The sequence below is a fragment of the Saccostrea cucullata genome, unplaced genomic scaffold (genome assembly GCF_032062105.1).
Source record: "Saccostrea cucullata isolate Sc308-1 unplaced genomic scaffold, CSIRO_AGI_Scuc_v1 ctg2757, whole genome shotgun sequence".
Lineage (NCBI taxonomy): Eukaryota > Metazoa > Mollusca > Bivalvia > Ostreida > Ostreidae > Saccostrea > Saccostrea cuccullata.
Window position 1 is genome coordinate 1,611 of NW_026935713.1, and position 20,028 is coordinate 21,638.

At 31.7% G+C, this 20,028-nt stretch overlaps 1 protein-coding gene across 1 annotated transcript; it reads left to right on the plus strand.

Moving 5' to 3' along the window:
- Positions 1–881: 881 nt before the first annotated feature.
- LOC134243612 (relaxin receptor 1-like) lies at positions 882–16,311 on the plus strand (the record flags this gene model as incomplete). Its single annotated transcript, XM_062725861.1, has 13 exons — positions 882–950; positions 1,182–1,253; positions 1,450–1,521; positions 4,748–4,819; positions 5,040–5,111; positions 5,216–5,287; positions 5,473–5,544; positions 5,705–5,776; positions 8,294–8,365; positions 9,819–9,890; positions 14,697–15,535; positions 15,697–16,013; positions 16,146–16,311. Coding segments are annotated over 13 exons (2,017 nt in total), but the record flags the coding sequence as incomplete, so codon positions are not given.
- Between the last annotated feature and the right edge of the window lie 3,717 nt (positions 16,312–20,028).

The following is a 20,028-nucleotide window of genomic DNA, read 5'->3' on the forward strand; positions in this document are numbered from 1 at the left end:
ATGTTGTATGTGGTTGTAAGAAAAAAATACATCTGTGTTAAACCATTAATAAAATGGTCTTTTAAAAAATACAACTTATTCAATTAAAAATGCTTTTGAAGTAGGATTTAAATGATTTATTGTTAAATATAATAAAACAATTAGTAAGAGATTGGCAAAAGAAATAGTAAGTAATGTTTCCGTCACAGGTTAGATTTCATCGAATTGACTACTCAGAGGTGTAAATTAGGAAATGATTAAGAAAACTGTGAGTTTTCATAACTCTGACTGTCTCTGAGAGTTATCTGTCATATCAGAGGGTCGGTACCCCTTAATTAAGTCGGCCGACATCAATATAATATGATAAAGATTATAAATCTGTTTCATTTGTTAATATTTTCATTAAAAACAGAAATGATAACATAACACTAAGCCCTTCAATAAACCTGATGAATTCAACTTTTTAACCGTTAACTTTCATTCCTCATTGAACAAAGTACGCTTATCAGCTGCATTTGCATAAATTGACTCTCAATTGATTTAAAACGCAAGAATATGCTTTACTAAAAGTTTTCTGAAACGGGGTAAGCTATTGACAAATACATTGATGAAACAAGAAGTTGTCATAATTTTGTAAGTTTTCTGGTCTATACAATAACCATGTCACCAAATATAATCCATCAAATAGTCAAATGATGACTGACGTTTTTTCATATTGATTAAATTTTCCCTCGATGAGGACAAGGAACACACGGAGAGTGTTAGCGATCGGTAGGAGATTTACAAACCTCAATGGCAATGGATGTTCTAGAGATCGATGTTTGCTCTGTTCCTAAAATGTATCGTTTGAATAGGCTTTGATCTTGAAAACTGTGTGTTATAAAACATATTATATATTTCAGAGATCTTAGCAATAACGAAATCGAAAATATATCAGAAAGAGAGCTGGACTTCTTCTTCGTTTCTCAGATGTAAGTAGGACAAAGTCACAGGAGAATATGCATTAAAGCGTAAAAGTAAGGGTTAAGAGAATAAAAAGACACTTTTTTTAAAATTAGAGTCAAACGAGAACCCTTTTAAAAAGTTAATTCTATTACCCTCTCAAGTGTGTTTTAACTGTTCAAAAATGGAATAGATGTTACGGGTATACAGTATCTTAATAGATAGTTTTATTTAATTGCATATGTTTACGGTTGGCACAGAAATCTGCAGCATAACAAGATAACAACAATAGAGAATTCAACTTTTGATAGTTGTCCTAGCCTTAGGAAATTGTGAGTACGAAACTTTTTGATTTTAATTTTCTCAAAAGAATTAACATAATTAAATATCATTTTATCAAAGAGTTAATTGTATTGTTCGGAGTACAGTCTTGAGAGTGCAAAAGTTAGACAAATCTTTACATATTTATATTTTGCAAATTGAGTCTTGAGCAATTTTTGCATGAGTTATTATATTTCATCATTTCAGGAATTTAAACTCAAACAGCATTGTTTTCCTCAAAGAAAATGCATTTCCTGTGTACAACAAGGTAGAGGAGTTGTAAGTATTTAAATATTTATTTCATTACCCTTTTCATAAAATTATAAAATCATTGTAAATTTGTAAATAAAATAAATGGACAATAAATATGGTGAATCACAAAATAAAGCAGATTAACCATTAACACCCCCCCCCCCACCCACGGTGACTACGGTGATTTTTCCTTTTCTATTAAATATTTTTTATCAATTGAAAATGACGATTTAATGACAAAGAAGAATTTTTAAAAATATTAACCCCATGCTTCAATTGTTAAGCAGCTGGCGTGAATTCAGTTAATTCTTTACACAATGAAACACCGCATTGCTACTGGCAACCAGTATAACTAACGCAAAAGAATAAGGAAACAGAAAACTGATATTCCCATTTCCTGCTGATAAAAGAGGTTCGATCCTGTGCTTTTGATCGGTTTATTGTCATGTCCTCTTTGAAAAAAAACTCAGTATAACAGTTCTTAGAATAAATTTAGATTCCACTTTGCCTTTTTAAAGCTAGTGAGTCAAAAAATCATTAGACTAAAATTGTAAACCAAAAGCATAAAGTGAAGAACTGTATTTTTGGCAAAAACTTCCTACTAGAAGAAAATAATGTTTTCCCAAAATTCAAACCATTCTTCTTTCATTCATTAACAACTGTATAATTCAGAATGATTTTACTGCTTGTCGTATTTTTAATTCCAGAAAAACAATAGATTTAGTAATTATGCGAATTAATTTGAAAGTTTTCCTTGATAACAAATCTTTATGTGAAATATGTGGAAATAACGAACATTATTCGAGGTAAAAAGTTCATTAAATATTACAAAATAGTACCAGAGCAAACACGGACCTCCAAATCATCAGAGATGAGATCAGGTTTCACGGAGGAGTGGGCATCTCCTGCCGAGCAGTCACACCCGTCTTGTGCTCCTTATCATGTTCGGGAAAACTAAAACACATGGAGATAACAAACAGTATTCAAAATTAAAATCCATAAAACGATACAAGATAGTAGCAGACCAAACACGGACCTCAAAAACATCGGAGGTGGGATCAAGTGCCATGGAGGAGTAAACATCCCCTGCCGACCGGTCACACCCGCCGTATGCTCCTTGTCATGATCAGGAAATAACGGAAAAATCCGTCGTCAATTCGGTGTAAAAAAATGGACTAACAATAAGTATGAAAAACGGCAATGATAAGTGTTGAGAACAGCTGGGGTTAGCTGTTCTCTAGAAATGTCTACGTTATTGGCTTGGACAGCAGACTGGGGAAGCAAATTTAATTGTATAATAGTTTGTGGAAAAAAGGACAATTTGTATGTGTCTTTTGATACTTGTAAGTGTCTGTATGTTTGTGAATGATTTTATCTGGTTCTTGCAATCTGTAGGTATGAGTATATTTGTGGGTATGGCAACAAGTTTGTGAACTACTTTGTAAAATATTATTAATCTGGTTTTGAGGCGTCGCTCAGCTAGTGCTGACCACTGTTGTGTACTAGTCGTGCCTGTAACGCTACTGGTATTGTGGTAATTGTTATGTGCATAGCGAGCAGCCCTTCTCTGGACCATTTCAAGTTTTTGTCTATATTGTGTTGTATGTGGATCCTAAACACTACAACAACAGCTGAAATTCTTGTTTCATCAACTTTTTTGTCAATAATTTACCTCGTTTTAGAAAGTGTTCAAACATAGAGCATGCTATTGCGTATCGAATCAACTGATATATATAAACTCCGTATGCATGTGTTAAAGGTATATTGCTGCGTAGGTAAGTGAAGTCGACGATAGAAAAGTTATAGTCATCACGTTTATTATAGAGCTTGGTTGTTAGATCATCTTTAATGTCTTATTCAATTAAAATATTCAAATATGAAACACTTGTGTCAGACTGTGTGGTATCTTTTATCTCAAGCTCACTAGGATATATCATATCGACATAAGATAGGAAACTACCATTGTTAATTGACAGTACGTCTTCGATATATCTAAATGTCAAGTTGAATGCCACAGCAAGTGTTTTCTTCTTTTCGCGCATAAGGTTTTGCACAAATTCTACTTCATATGAATATAAAAATAGGTCTGCTAATAACGGAGCGCAATTGGTACCCATGGGAATTCCAACAGATTGTTGAAAGACCCGGTCACTAAAAACCACATAGATATTGTCAATCAGAAACTCAAGCATCTTTTTGATGTCAACTTCAGAGTACATGTGTGTACAATAAGAATGATTTTTAACAAAATAATTTTGCAAATGATCAATGATCAGGTATGTAAATTAACGAGTTCCATTTTTATTGAAAAAGCAGCTGTCAATGATATCAAAAAGCCTAGACTTTAATATAGGGTGGGGAATGGTTGTGTATAAAGTTAAAAAGTCGTGAGCTTTTAAGCTGTTGATTTTGGTGGAATCTTGTGATTTCAATTTGTCCAAAAGTTCCTTGAAATTTTCAAGTATCCACATCTGATTTACACAGCTTCTTGAATATATTGTTGCAGAGGAAAAAATGGAAAAATATAATTACACAATTTAGTCTGTAAATAATGGGGTAACAATCAGTATGAAAATATCAGTCAGCGTTTGATCTAAAAATAGATTGTTTTTGCTCACAGGGTCGTTTTTTTTTCGACCATAGATATAACGAAACGATTACTCAGTAATTGTAAAAAAGGAGCTTTATATTGAGAGGGTTTTATCCTGAACTTTGAGCAGAATTATGAATATCTCTATGTCATCATTTTGTGTCAAATAGAGTACATTTATTCTTTAAGTCAAGGAAAATTGTAACATACTAGTAAAATAAGCAGATTTTTTCAATATCTAAAAGCTTTTATCGGGGTTTTGATTTTCTTTTTTTCCAAAAAAAAGTGGCTCTCATCAGCCACGTACCCCAAATCACTTGACTCGATACTAATCTAGTGTTTCGGCGGTGTGATATATACGAGGTTTATGATTTTGATAGTAAATTAATTAGCTTTGTTTTTAGAAATAAAAAACAAATACATGACAAAAATTGCTAAGACTTTTAATATCAAGTATAAACTTCGTTAAGTCATATTTTACAGTTTACTGCAGAATATAATAATTCTAAATCAAAATTACAAGTTTTATCTTGTTTTTATAAAATTTAATTAGTATATTTTTAAAATTTGGAACCATATTTATATTTATTAGAAGATAGAATCTCTTCCTAGACACAGACCTTATACACGCACATTTTTAAACATCTTTAATGTATTTTGTAGAAAAATAGAAAACAACCTTCTTACCATTTTAACAAAGGAGATGTTTCCCCACTTGAGGCATGTCAAACGCCTGTAAGTATAATTACATGTATATATGACATAGAAGCCTAAAGTTTTCAAAGTGAAAGAAAATTATTTTTTCATTTCCTCCTAGCTGAAATAATTCTTGACTTAAAATCTGTAGTTTTAAAGTTGTAAAATCATAATATTAAACTCAAATATACCCAGTAAAAGATGGTCATCCAAGGACACAAAGTGTGCACTGTAATAATTTGACATAATTTTGCTGTAGATACCTCGGCTTCAATAAGATTTATCATATAGAAGTGAACACATTCCAGGAACTGTCTCAATTGAAAGTTTTGTATGTATTAAACATTTTTATCTTTGCATATTAAAGATGATGTAACTAGTTATTATTGAGTTAATAACCATTTTGTGAATTAACAGTTTTTTATTTCTATTTAGGTCGCTTATATCAAACAGACTCACAACAATAAAAGACTATTTCTTTCATCACCTGACAAACTTGGACATTTTGTAAGTATACTTCGCAATTTCAATGAAAATATGAACAAGATTGTATATCACCTAACTATTCTCTTTCCCCTCATCAGGCATTAGAATGACTAAATTACACCGATAATATCTGAAATAAATCGTCCCTATAAATATTAACAAGCCTTTGTAAACACCTTTTCCAATGTGTGCATATTGTTTTACAGATACATCGATGAAAATGCCATTTTTAGAATAGAGGACCGTTCCTTTGCTTCTCTGACTTCTTTACATACTTTGTAAGTATGTGTTTATTTAGTAATCATTTACATCCTTATTAATCTAGTGAAAACAGCACTCAAAATGTATCAGTAATTGCCAAAATGTGCATCATTTTTATATTTCAAATTACAAATATTGAAAATTAAATAAAATTTTAAAAATGTATTTCAATTTCAGAGGCTTATCCAAGAATAGAATAATGTCCGTTTCATCAGGCGTGTTCCAGGGTCTGGAGAATCTCACTCATTTGTATGTTTTAAATTCTTCTAGTTTCCGCTATTTAGAAAAGTATATGGATTTCATTTCTCATAATTCTTTAATTTTCTTATGCCTGTACTTTTTTTTGAAAAGTCCATGATTTAGTCAATAAATTAAGAAACAAATAAAGGGTTTGCCTATGGACTTTTTTTAGGCTAACTAAAATGAACCTAATTTTTTGTATCAAATTGTCTATTCAATGATCTGAAAGTGTATAAGTTTCTGGTTCACAGTCAAATCTTAAACTTTTAATACACAGGGTATTGAAATATATCGAAGACTAAGACATTATTCTTTTGTTTGCATTCAATTCAAAATTTATTGTGTTTTTGTAATCCAAGTTTAACCCTGACTTTTATTTTTATTCCAAGATTCAGTTTACATTTTGTTGTTGACCATGACATTCATTTTTTCTTTAAAATTTATGGTTTATGGACAATCTTCAGGAGTCATTACCAAGGATACTGTTTGAGAAAAAAAAATGTGTTTCAGTTAAGAAAACAACATCTAGACTCATTGATTTCCGTTCAATCTTAATCATAAAATTACAATAAAAATTGGATAAACAATCATTATATATTTCAAGTAATCTTAGCTGCTACTAAACCTTTCAGACTTGGTATAAGATTGAATCTAGTAATTTCAGAATTAATGGAAGGAATTTGAAATTATAAAGTCCTCTGACATGAAGATGAAGAACGGAGAGGCATCTAAGAATGTCGTAATAGGAGAGAAAATATCCGATAGAAACATAAGAAACATATAACACTACTCGTTTTTATGTCTCGTAAACGGTGATTCCGGATTAAATGCTCTTTGATCTCTCCGTCCTTATTTGTGTTTGGTTGTCCACTAATCTGTATTTTTTTAGTTCGAAAAGACATTTACCTTACCCTTGCTTTTTAAATGGTTGGTGCTATGACTTTTATTTTCCACATCTGTAATTCTTCGCATTTACACCTCTTGACCATGACATGTCAGTTTGGTCTCTTTTTTTTTTTAGCTCACATGAGCCGAAGGCTCAAGTGAGCTTTTCTGATCAGATTTTGTTCGTTGTCCGTCTAGCTGTCTGTCCGTCTGTAAACTTTTCACATTTTCGACTTCTTCTCAAGAACCACTGGGCCAATTTTGACCAAACTTAGTACAAAGCATTCTTGGGTAAAGGGGAATTAAAATTGTTAAAATAAAGGGCCAAGTCCCCTCACAAGGGGAGATAATCAAGAAAAGACAAAAATAGGATGGGGTCATTAAAAAATCTTCTTCTCAAGAACCACTGGGCCAGAAAAAGCTGAAACTTATGTGGAAGCATTCGGGGGTAGTGTAGATTCTAAATTTTTCAAATCATGACCCCCGGGGGAAGGGCGGGGCCACAATGGGGAATCAAAGTTTTACATAAAAATATATACGAAAAATCTTTGAAAATCTTCTTCTCAAGAACCACTGGGCCAGAAAAGCTGAAACTTATATGGAAGCATTCTGGGGTAGAGTAGATTCTAAATTGTAAAAATCATGACCCCCGGGGGAAGGACGGGGCCACAAAGGAGAATCAAAGTTTTACATAGAAATATATAGGAAAAATCTTTGTAAATCTTCTTCTCAAGAACCACTGGACCAGAAAAGCTGAAAATTATGTTGAAGCTACTTGGGGAAGTGTAGATTCTAAATTGTTCAAATCATGACCCCCCAGGGGAAGGGAGGGGCCACAATTGGGAATCAAAGTTTTACATAGAAATATATAGGAAAAAATCTTTGAAAATCTTCTTCTCAAGAACCACTGGGCCAGAAAAGCTGAAACTTGTGTGCACATGAAAGGATCCTGGGGTAGTGTAGATTTCAAAATGTCTAAATTATGATCAGTGGGGTAGGGTGGGGATGCATTATGTATTACAAGGGGAAATCTGGTAAAGAACAGAATGGTCAAAGCTTCTCAGGTGAGCGATGTGGCCCATGGGCCTCTTGTTTTTAAAGGTGGTCATAACATTTGAAGGGCAGGTGCTATGTTATTTATATATATATATATATATATATATATATATATATATATATATATATATATATATATATATATATATATATATATATATATATATATATATATATATATATATATATATATATATATATTTTTATATATATATATATATATATATATATATATATATTTTACTTATGTATTTCCTGTGACAAGAACTTTCAAAATAATTGCAAACGATCGTGCTGTCATTTCCAATATAATAAATCACTCTATGAAATCGTTCCTCTTAGATCGAAAATGATATACACTTTGATAATGTATTTACTTGCAACCATTGAAAAAAAGACTGTGCAATCAAATATTGAAATGTAACGTATTCAGAGGCTTATTTTATTTGCGACCCTCTGCTTATTCACACAATGACAATTTTCATATGATAAATATGTTTAATAAAGATTTGTTGAATTTTGGGAAAGAAAGTAAGAAGGGATTATTTTTGCCTTTCCATTTGTTCTTTTTTATATTTTAATCAGGAATCTGGTGTACAATCAAATTGTCAAAGTCTCACCTAATGCATTACGTCATCTGAAGAAGCTTGTGTCCTTGTAAGTATTATTGTACAAGAGTCTATCAAACTGTAAAGGATCTAGAATCTTTTGTTTAATTGTTTTGAACATATTTTATTGCATAACACATACAAATGGATTCGGGACAATTTCTTGCAACTTAGAAAAAAAACCCATTCCCTGTAATATATAGAATAATCTTAATGATAGTCATTGTAGAACAAATTATTTAGAATTGAAATATAAATGTTAAGTTATACGTATTCATTATATATATACAAATTATTTCAAAGACACTTATGAAGGATTCAGAGTTAATACATTGTGTAAATCAATAATGATGCATGTGAATGATTACCGTTGACAACAATGCTTACGAAAAAAAAAATTATTAAAATAATGATAAGCATGATACATATAATCTCAAATAAAATTCTCATAATATAAAGAATCAAAGTTATACATCTATTATTAAATGACATAGAGAAACAGAAAAAGAAAAAGAGAACTTGTGGACACCGTGAAATATTTTGTTATTTACATCAGCAGATAAGGAATACTTTCCGAATATAAGAGATGAGTGTTGACTATTGTGATCTATTGACCTATTGTTTAGAATCAAAATCGTGAAGAAATTATATTCACAATTAACATCGCACATGCAATCCTTTATGAGTCTGAAAATTAATAATTGATCATTTGTAACTAATTAGTCTAGACATTCGGAAGCAAAGCAATATAATTCTTATAACTTATAAGCAAATGCACATAAATGATACTAATACTAGGTTCATGTAGCAATTAGAGTTTCACATCTAGAGGTAAGGATATTTTCTTGCGAGCAAAATGTGAGCTTTTTGATAAAACCAAAACTCCGATGGCGGTCTGTCTGTCTGTTTGCCGTCTGTTCTGATATGTTGGTAACTTTTCACATTTTTGACTGCTTCCCCAGATTAATGGGCCAATTTTCAACTTCGTTGGCTAAAAGGCATTTTTTGGTAATTGTAGAACCATTTTAGGCATTTAATATATTAGATCCGCAGGTAAAGATTATTCAAATTTGTTAAAATCATAAGTCTTGGGTAGGTAGGTTCTCATGGGGGATCGAAAATTTTTTTTGATAAGAATATATACAGTATCGAATAATCTCAAGAATAGCAAAGACATTATCTTTATATGAAAATTAAAAGTACCCTCAGGTAGTGTAAATTAAAGTATGTACAAAAGATGACCCCTGTGGTTAGGAGGAACAACAAGAGGAGATAAATTTTTACGTAGGAAATATCACCATAAACTTCTTTCTTCAGAACAGATACAGAATGCATCGTCATATAAAAGAGTCAATTGTAATCAATCACTCTAGTAGTGGTCAATGCGTACTCTTATATATTCAAATTTTGAATACTTCCTGAGCTTTTATTCAAATGGATCAGGTGAGCGATGCTGTCCGTTGCCTCAGGTTAACAATTATTATTTGAATTTTCCTTTACAGAGACCTCCGGAAGAACGCCTTCAGAAGCCTCCAAAAGCAAACCTTAAGAGGCCTCTCGTCACTCCATTATGTGTAAGTATAGCAATAATGGACTCAAAAAGGTTGGTCACGGTTTCTTAAAGATGTCCTTTTCAGTTGTCTTCTTTAAAATACAAACGTTTGATAAAATCATGTATCAGATCATTATATTTAATTGTAAACTAAGGAATTTGTTTAAGAATTTATGTTGTTAAGTACAAGAACCTTAGCTGTACACAAATTGATGTGAAACAGAATAAAACGCACAATGATTTCACCATATCGTATTAAAATGACAACCCCTCCCTCGATTTTATAAAACCTTACCAAAGAAGAGTCTCATCAGGACAATTAATTGGTTTTTATTAAACGACGGTGTCTCTGCACTGAAGTTAACATCAATAAATGTCATAAAAGAAAACAATAAAACTTTTTACACAATATTTTTTGTTTTATCAATATAGTCAAATCCAGCCACTAATTTTATGCAGAGGTAGATGTATTTGTTGTACTCAAACAGGTCTTCTGAAATAATCGGGATTCAAAACTCTAATAGTTCTCTTTAACAGATAATTAGATAATTAGACACAAATCACTAGCTATGAGGAAAAGAAATTCCAATGTAAAAAATACTTCTACCATCTAAGCCATAACCCAAAGTACAAGTGTCAGCTGGGCAATATCATTATTCACTTTAGAAACATAAATGGGTTAAACAGATCTGTCTTTCAGTATTGTAAACGATAATCAATATCCGAGTTTCTTAAAGAAACCAACGTTCTTTACTAAGAGGACATTGTCCGACTTACAGCAGAGTAATATTAAGTAAATATGGCAGGATTTCCTTCGAAAGAATACTTATTATTGGTTGTTCTTTTAGAAAAGAAAATACACTGCGTTCGATTAAGAAAAAAACTAAGAATACGTTGGCCTAAATATTCGGTTAGAAGTATGTCCGAAATGGTGAATTTCACAATGGTATATTTATACCGGTCAAGAAAATAAAGTGATGAGAAAAACCCACTATGTCCAATAACTGCTCAATGAAACCTTATATACAGATATATACATTGTAATTTCATTGTAAATGAAAACAATGTGTATAAAGTGCAGTTAGGAACTGCGTGTCCTTGTTCAGGAAACTAAATTTTTTCTCTTTCCTGCCGTAATACCGTAAACATGGAAATTTTTACCCTTATTTTTTTTCTTTGTTTATTTTAACACTTGCAAACAAAGACACTCAAGATATGAATTTGTGTTTTTTCAGTTTTCATTAACAACAAGCAGTGAAAATGTCGTGTTCTTTTATACTTAAAACAAAGGAAGAGAAAAGTAGCAGTTGGGTTTTTATATCAGAAATTTATTTTCATCAAAATAAAAACCAATGCACAGAATTATTAATATCTTGTGTGCCAAGTTATGTGAAATCAGACCAAAACAGGAGGAGTAGCATTTTGAAAGAATTTCACAGAAATTTCTATTTTTAGTAACCATGGCAACATTGTTCATTGAAATCAAAAACCATGCACAGAATTATGTATCTTAGTGTTTTGTATGCCAAGTTATATCAAAATCAGACCAAAACTGTGTATGAAAGAATTTCAGAAATTTCTATTTTTAGAACACCGTTTATCGAAATCAAAAAACACAGAATTATTCTCTACTTGTGTGCCAAGGAAATCTAGGAGGAGTAGCATTTTGAAAGAATTTCAAAGAAATTTCTATTTTTAATATTATCGAAATCAAAAACCGTGCACAGAATTAATTTTTGCCCTGTGTGCCAAGTTTAATGAAATTTTTCATTTTGAAAGAATTTCACAGAAATTTTATTAACACTTGAAATCAAAAACAAAGAATTATGTATCTTAGTGTAGTCTACTTGTGTGCCAAGTTATACTGAAATCGGACCAAGATATGAATGTGTGTTTGAAAGAATTTCAGAAATTTCTATTTTTAGTAACTTATTTCGAAATCAAAAACCAATGCACAGAATTATGTATTTTAGTGTAGTCTACGTTGTGTGCCATAGAAAAACAAGAGTAGCGTTTTGAAAGAATTTCACAGAAATTTCTATTTTTAGTAACCAAGGCAACACCGTTCATCGAAATCAAAAAATGCACAAAAATGTATCTTAGGATAACAAGTTATATTGAAATCCAAAACTGTAGGAGTAGTATTTTTGAAATGTATAAACAGACAAGAGAACGCATTACAGTAATTGACCAGTAAGCTAAAAATGGGATAAAACAAAAGTTCATAAAAAAAAATACAAAAATAGGAGCAAAGCAAACACGGACCTGTAAAACATCAGAGGTGGGATACAATTTAAAAAAAAAACTGTTTATTTTCGTTAATTTTTAAAATATTGATTTAAATATTTTCATTCTAACTTCCTGTTCCCTATTTTGCATTGGTTTATACCCAAGTTTGTGTATTTTTATGTGTCTAGACCTTTTTCAATTGTGGTTATTTTGATAATCAAAGGATCTTCGATACATTGGATAATTACATTGTACTCTTAGAGAATTTATAACAATGTAAGTATTGCTTTAAATTCATATAAAAGACCAACATATTCGTTTATTTTAGGATTCTCTTCCAAGAATACTGTAAAAGCAGAGCAGATTGTTTTACTAAAAGTAAATTCAAGTAGTTCTATACTGAAACGCAAAAGAAACGCAACAAGCAGTAATCTACAAATGTTTGAATTTTTTATCTGATGACTTTCAAAAAAGAATACAGTAAGGCTAAACTCACTTTTCAAAACATCAGAGATTTGATGAAAATGTTAGATGTAAAATATGACTGTTAAGACACCCCCTTCCAGTCATTCAATTACTACGTGCAAGGCTGCCCTAAACAACAATTGCAGCTTAATTTCAACGATACAACGATACAGGTTAATTAATATCGAGATTTGAGCGAATGAATTATTCTTTGCAATTTTTAAATGCCTGTATTTCAGATGATTAGTTCTCTAACGTAGCGCATTGTAGTAACCCTGGGGATTCGGTCCAAGGACTATCATTTATGCATATGATATGTAAGACCCCGTTGAGGCGTAATATAGTGCATTTTTGCATCATCAACCCTCCATCAGCTTCACTTTGAGATTTTCCAGCTAGAGCAATGGAAATGCGTACTTAAGCCATTTTCAAGAAGCCATAGCATCGTTACGGGAAACAAAAGATTTTATTTTTTGAAATATTGCTGCATATTGCTGCAATTTTTGATTTCTGTTAAGCAGACTCAAACTTGCCTTCCGATTATAGTATGAAAATCGTTCAACCTTAAATTATCGATATTTACCAAATTGAAGATATTCATTTTAAGATACAAAATTCTTTACTTTTCATAATTATTTCCCCTAAAGTAGGGTGTTGCGTTTCTTTTGCGTTTCAGTATATTTAACACAAAATATTGTTTTATCTCTTAGAGATTTTAACCTAAACTATAAAAGGCACACAATGGGAAAAAATAACTAATGAAAGTAACTTAAAAGACTTGTATATTTACTGTCCATATAACCATTACCTTATAAGAAGTATTAACTAGATAATATTAGTAAATTTAGAATTTATAAGTAACTTTCACTATGTTAGTAGGTATCTTTATGACTTCCTCGCCAAGGGGAACCTACTACTTACTATCGTAGCCTGTAAACAGAATGAATACTAATTATGACAAACGTTTAATGTTACGCCTTCTATTTGAATGGCTAATATAACCTTCTAACATAGGCACCAAAGATCAGATTTTTAAAAATTTCTTAAAATGATTTGAATTGTCTGAAGTGTTTGAAAATTCTTAATAAGCCAAGAATAATATAGTTTAAAAGTAGGTATATGAACGTTTTTAGAAAGAGAACAAAGGGGAAACAATTTATTTTTCAATTTTCGAAATAAAATTTTAAGAGGGCAAACCTGCTCCATACTGTAGTGATATTAATGAATATACTTTCATTTTATACAGACTGTTTAAACATTAAGTTGGAGCAGACCTAAAGAACTATATGCGGTATATTGCATATATTTGCCCCCACAAAAGTCAAATTTTGAAAACTTCCTGAAATGTGCTGAATTCAATAAATTGTATGAGAAATATGAATTAACAGAAAATATTACAGTGTCAAAGCAGTGTATTCACAATTTTTGCTTTTATGACGTCACAAACTAGTTCGATTTTATATCCTTTTTCAGAAAGAGAAGAAAATTGACAAAATTTCAACAATTTTAGCTTTAAAATTCATAGAGCGCAAGCTTGTTCAGGAACAATATTGACATATTTCATTGATATTATTATTCTACACATTATATCAAAATATTGATCCTGAACACACATGCGCTCGGTTACTTTTACTCAAAATATCGAAGAAATATGTACATTTTTCTGTAAAATTCATAAAAAACTGAAATTTACGTCATGTTTGTGACGTCATTACCTACATATGGCCTCATTACTTATGAAAATATTTAGTGCTTTGAAGTCAGCATATACTCTCCTGTTTAAGAACTTAATAAAATACATCTCCATCAAAGTTTGATATGGGGGGCAAATATTGGTTATTACCGAATAAAGTTCTTTTATTCAAAATATGAATATGATGTACATTGTTTTCTATTAATCATGGAAAGATTGAAACATTTAGTCATTTTCCTAACTTCACATCTAACATATACTAGTATATACAAATATGTATATGTGCAAAATATTTAATGCTTCGACGTCTACATATATCCCCTTAGTCTATAAAGTTATACAATTCCATTCCAAAATTGGAACTCATAATTGTTTTCCTTCTTTCTAGGCGTTAGAAATCTCCAAGGACTTGAGTTTTTCCCAATTTTTTTTTCATTTCAGGTATTTTGATGAGTTTTATATGTGTGCATACGTACCGAGTGATGTAGTTTGTCAACCCTTTGGAGATGGCATATCAAGTCGTTACAACTTACTGGAAAACGGATTTCTTCGCATCATGGTATGGCTTGTCGCCATTTGTGCTTGTTTTGGAAACCTTTTGGTCCTTTTAGGAAGGAGCTTGCTACGTGAAGACAACCAGGTGCATTCTTTTTATATTAAAAACCTATCCTTTGCTGATATGCTGATGGGTATTTACTTGATTATTATCGGTTATCACGATCAGAAATTCAGGGGAAGTTACTTGGTGGAGGACGAGGGGTGGCGCTCCAGTGCCACGTGTGACTTATGTGGTATTCTGAGCACGCTCAGTAACGAGGCCTCTGTGCTAACCTTGACCTTGATCACTCTAGACCGTTATATCAGCATAACTCTTCCTCTGTTCCGCAGAAGGAAGAGTTTTAAGTTTGCGCTGATGAATGTTAGCATAATTTGGATTATCTCGCTTTTTCTGTCTGTTCTTCCTGTGATTCTGCCGGATTTCTTTGGAGTCTATTTCTACAAGGACAATGCTGTGTGTGTCCCTTTTCATTTACACAGACCCTGGGTCAGAGGATGGCAGTATTCCGTGTTTCTCTTCCTCGGACTTAATTTGGCAGCATTCACATTTATTTGTTTTGCATATATAACCATGTTCGTAGCAATAAAGCGCTCAACGAAGACTGTACGGTCTCATTTTGAGAACAAGGAAAGGACTCTTGTAAAAAGATTCTTTTTTATTATTTTAACTGACTTTCTTTGTTGGATGCCAATAATCATCATAAAGTTCATAGCTATCTCAGGTATGGTTTATTTAAAAGAGGTTCAATTTAGAATATATCAACTCATTTGAATTGATGTCTCTTAGGTTAAAGTATTATTTGATGTTCCTTCAAATATCTATGATACTGAATCTTTGCAAAAGTCAATAATAGTTTTTTTTCTTTTAAATTTCTATATTCAGGAGAACAAATAAATCAGGACACTTATGCTTGGTTGATTATTTTCGTGATGCCTATAAATAGCGCCATCAACCCTCTTCTTTACACTCTAACAACGAAATTATTCAAGGAAAAGGTGATGCCAAAACTGTGTTGTGGATTTAAGATAGTTCGCCAGGAACCAATACTAAAAGAGACTTCCCCCTCCTCCTCCTCATCCTCCACGGGTGGACGGAGGAACAGATCCTCCATCCGGAGCTCGCTAGAAAAGGATCTGTGTGAAGTTGGCGCCAATACTTTACGTGTCAGCTCGCGAAAACTCAAGGGAAACTTTGACTCGGTATCTCATTTAGAGAAACATTAGTTTAACCATGAACTTGATTTAACTTGGTACTTTCAATATTTCAATTATTATGGTTGTTGTGTTTGAATTGAATCGACTTTTTATAGTTCATTATTATGTATTTTTCAGTCCATGAATGAAGACTGCTGTCGGAGTGGTAATTATCTCAGCTTCAAGACGAGGAGTGAAATGAATTTCTACAATAATAGCACTGGTAGAGTTTGTGAAAAAGAAACTTTGTATATTCCACAGAGAGTATCAACTGCAGTTTGAACATACTAATCTTTACTCTAAATTTGTTCCAGTGTTGGCAAAATTGACAATATTTTTTTCTGTTTTCATATATTCAGATTTTTATAATAAATAATAAAAATATGTGAAAAGAAATTGGTTCTCCTTTAACCATTGAGTCAACAATCATATATTTTTGGGAATAATTCATTTTTATTTTGATTATCTTTTTTTATCCTGAACACATTCATAGTGTACGGATTTTCATTGAATGCATCCTATAACTTTAAACGTAATACAATGTTATGACACTAACCTAATTTACTGACTGCTAATGTAGTATCAACATTTTCAAAATGAAAGTTGAATTGGTAGAGTTTAATATTTTTTGAAATCCTTTGAAATTAAAGAATAAAAACATACGTTGGTCGATTTCCACGTGTGCCCTCTTTCGTTTATAATTACGGATGAAATACGAGTGGTTATCAAAAAGTTTGTGGACTGGGGCTATAAAATTAGAACTACGTAGTCTGTGCTTTCGATATTTATAAGGAACATAAAACACAGAAAAAATAATTGTTGAAAATTTGAGCTTAATACGTTCATTATCTGCCAAATTATTATAAAATTAAAACGACATTATATGATCCTCTGGCGCTGTCACCGTTCAGTTTCCTGACGTCCGACAACGTCATTGCTTTTCAAGGTCCGTTTCTTTTACCTTATACACTTATTTTGATGAGATTCCCTGGAGCTGAGTAAGGACTTTAACCCGTCTTGTTTATATAACTTTACAATGTCATGAACAGCGGCTTTCAGTGCATATAAAATTTCAAATAGATCTATATACTGGGAGAGATTCTCGCTTGATTGTTTCAGCATATTTTGCCTTTTGGAGTTCAATAGCTACAACACATGATCAACGTCATTTTTGACGTGATTGATTTTTCACACCTTGACTTCAAATCCACATAAACTTTGCATTCTTTTTCTCTTTAAATTCATTTTGGCATTACATGTGAAAACAAGTACTCTGGATGCATATTATTTCTCCGTAGCCAGTTTAAACATTTCCTAGGTCCATGCCAGTTTTTTCAGGGGCAAAACTTGGAATGTTGGAAAAGGAAACCCTCCCCCTTTTTGACATCATTTTTAAGGCCTTATATGTTTGGACACTCCATGTAAAATTTAAGATAAAATTTCAAAGAACTTCCAGGTTCAGGTAAAAAAAAATCCATATTTTATGAAACAATAGTGTCCAAGCATATACTAGTTCCTGAATTAATGGGAAAATTGAATGTCAAATGTTCATATCAAACAAGTTGTTCTCAGTTACACTTAGGTAAAAAAAAAACCGTCGTGTTCAAGGTTGCGCCGCCAGGAAAAACCATTGCTTTCAAAAACATTATTTATTTATTTAAGAATTAAATTTATGACTTGTGGTATTTTCTATAGATAGAAAAGATGATGTTTTATAGATATTTTAAAATGCATTGATGTACCTAGAGCGGTTTTAATTTTATGGGGTTTTGATACTCCCTCGTATATGGAGATAACGAACAGTATTCAAGCTCAAATGTCCATTAAACAATACAAAATAACAGCAGATCAAGCACAGGTCTCCGTAACATCAGAAATTGGATCAGGTGCCATAAAGGAGTGAGCATCCCCTGCCGACCAGTCACACCCGCCGTGTGCTCCTTGTTCTGATCGGGAAATAACGGAAAAATCTGTCATCAATTCAGTGTATAAATAATGGACTAACAATGAGTGTGAAAAAATCAGTCAGCATTTGACTCAATGATAAATTGTATTTGATGACAAATTCATTATATTGACCAGAGAACTTACGAAATGATGATTTTTAACAGAACAGCTAATATTTTTGTTTCATCAACTTGTTTGTCAATAATTTACCTCGTGTTAGAAACTACATACAAAGAGCATGCTCATGTGTATCGAATCAACTGATAAATACTCCGTATGTAGGTGATGAATGTATATTGATGCATAAGTAAGGGAAGTTGAAGTATGGAAATAACAATTGTTAATTGACAATACGTCGTCGATATTCCTAAATGTCGAGCTGAATGCCACAGATCCCACCACTAATGGTTTTGGAGGGTTCTTATTTTGTATTTTTTTTTTACTTTTGATCTTGGACACTGTTCGTTATCTCCATATATTTCATGTAATTGATTGCATAAAAAGTAAAAAAAAATTCCACTTCTAATCTGAAACCGAAAAATACCTAAAACAAATTCAAAACAATTGAAAGAAAATAAGAATGAGACAGAATTGGACAAAAATGGAGACTGTTTACATGATTTAACTTGCATAGATGACGCATCTAAGGATGGACAATAGCAGACTTGCTTTAATTTGGATGTAGGAAATGAAGGAAACTTTTTTGATTAGTTAACAGATTAAAGATTGTGTTGAAAATTGGAGCAGATCAATTCTCAATGAAGTATAAGACCTGTTTAAACAGGACTTGCATGAATATTGTCTTCAGGATGAATACTAACTATAAATAAATTATTATGTGAGATTTGCATTACATAAACTGATAACATTTGTCGAGGTGAGCTTCGTTTTCTTGACTGCCTATATTTGATTATCTCTTGAGTTGTAAGTTTTAAATCAAAATGACAGGAGTGGACATGTTAAAACTAGTTTATTATTTACAAGTTCACGTATGCGTTATATATCAAGTTATTTCCTTTTTATCTCTGTTGAAAATCCTAAGTTTTTTCCAACAAAAACTTTCTACCAAGCAAAGGAGAAAGAGATTACTATAAACAGTGAATTTCAAATGGTACGGGGAAAAGGGTTTGTTTTTTTTTTGGGGGGGGGGACTTTAGAAGCTTGAAACATTTATAAATGATTGTCTTACTATATGTATTCAATTTTTAAGAATTGCCATTCTAAACTTGAGTAATTCTTTCTTTTTTTAAAAATTCAATTACAGAAATAGATAAGTGCAGTCTTTTGATTTAAGTTGATTACATTACGTAGGTCTTAGTTTTATACTAAATTTTTTAAATACTGAATGAAATAAGACGACAACACAACCATCAAGTTCAACAGTTTATTGAAACTTTTTCAAAAAGGGAGCAGAGCAAACATTGACACCTTCACACATCACCAGTGGTATCAGGTGCCATTGAGTAACTAGTATTCTCTGTCGACCGGGCACACCCACAGTGTGCACCTTGTAGAAACAGAGAAATCGAAAAATCACTGGACATTTCAGTGTGAACAAACTTTTTAAATTAAGAAAATAAATCTTCTCAATTTCATTTTAAAGATATTAATTTTCATTCCTAGGTTGCTTCGATATTCCCAAGAACTCGAAAATTGGATATTTACTTGATAAAAAAAGGATGATAATAAAAAACTGAAATAAAAAATAATCACGATGACCTCAAATTTTAAAATAGTTTTGTAGTAATAAATTTATACATGTAATAGTATCTCATACATGTACGTATGGAATTAAAGACATTTTTCGTACAAATTGTTAGGGCATTTTATTTCAATAAGAATTGTCTTTAGACCCCCCCCCCCCCCCCTTCCCAACTTGAGACAGCTGTTATCCAGCTTATTGAAAATCAAATTGAAAAAAAAACCCAATGCCCTATTTATTGTGTAAACTTTCGCAAATTATATACTTTAAAATCAATTATTTAAAATGTTAATTATTCTAAATATTAATTTACACATTAACAACCGAGTAAGTCATAAAGCGCTTGGCGAATGTGACTTGTCGAGAGGGGTT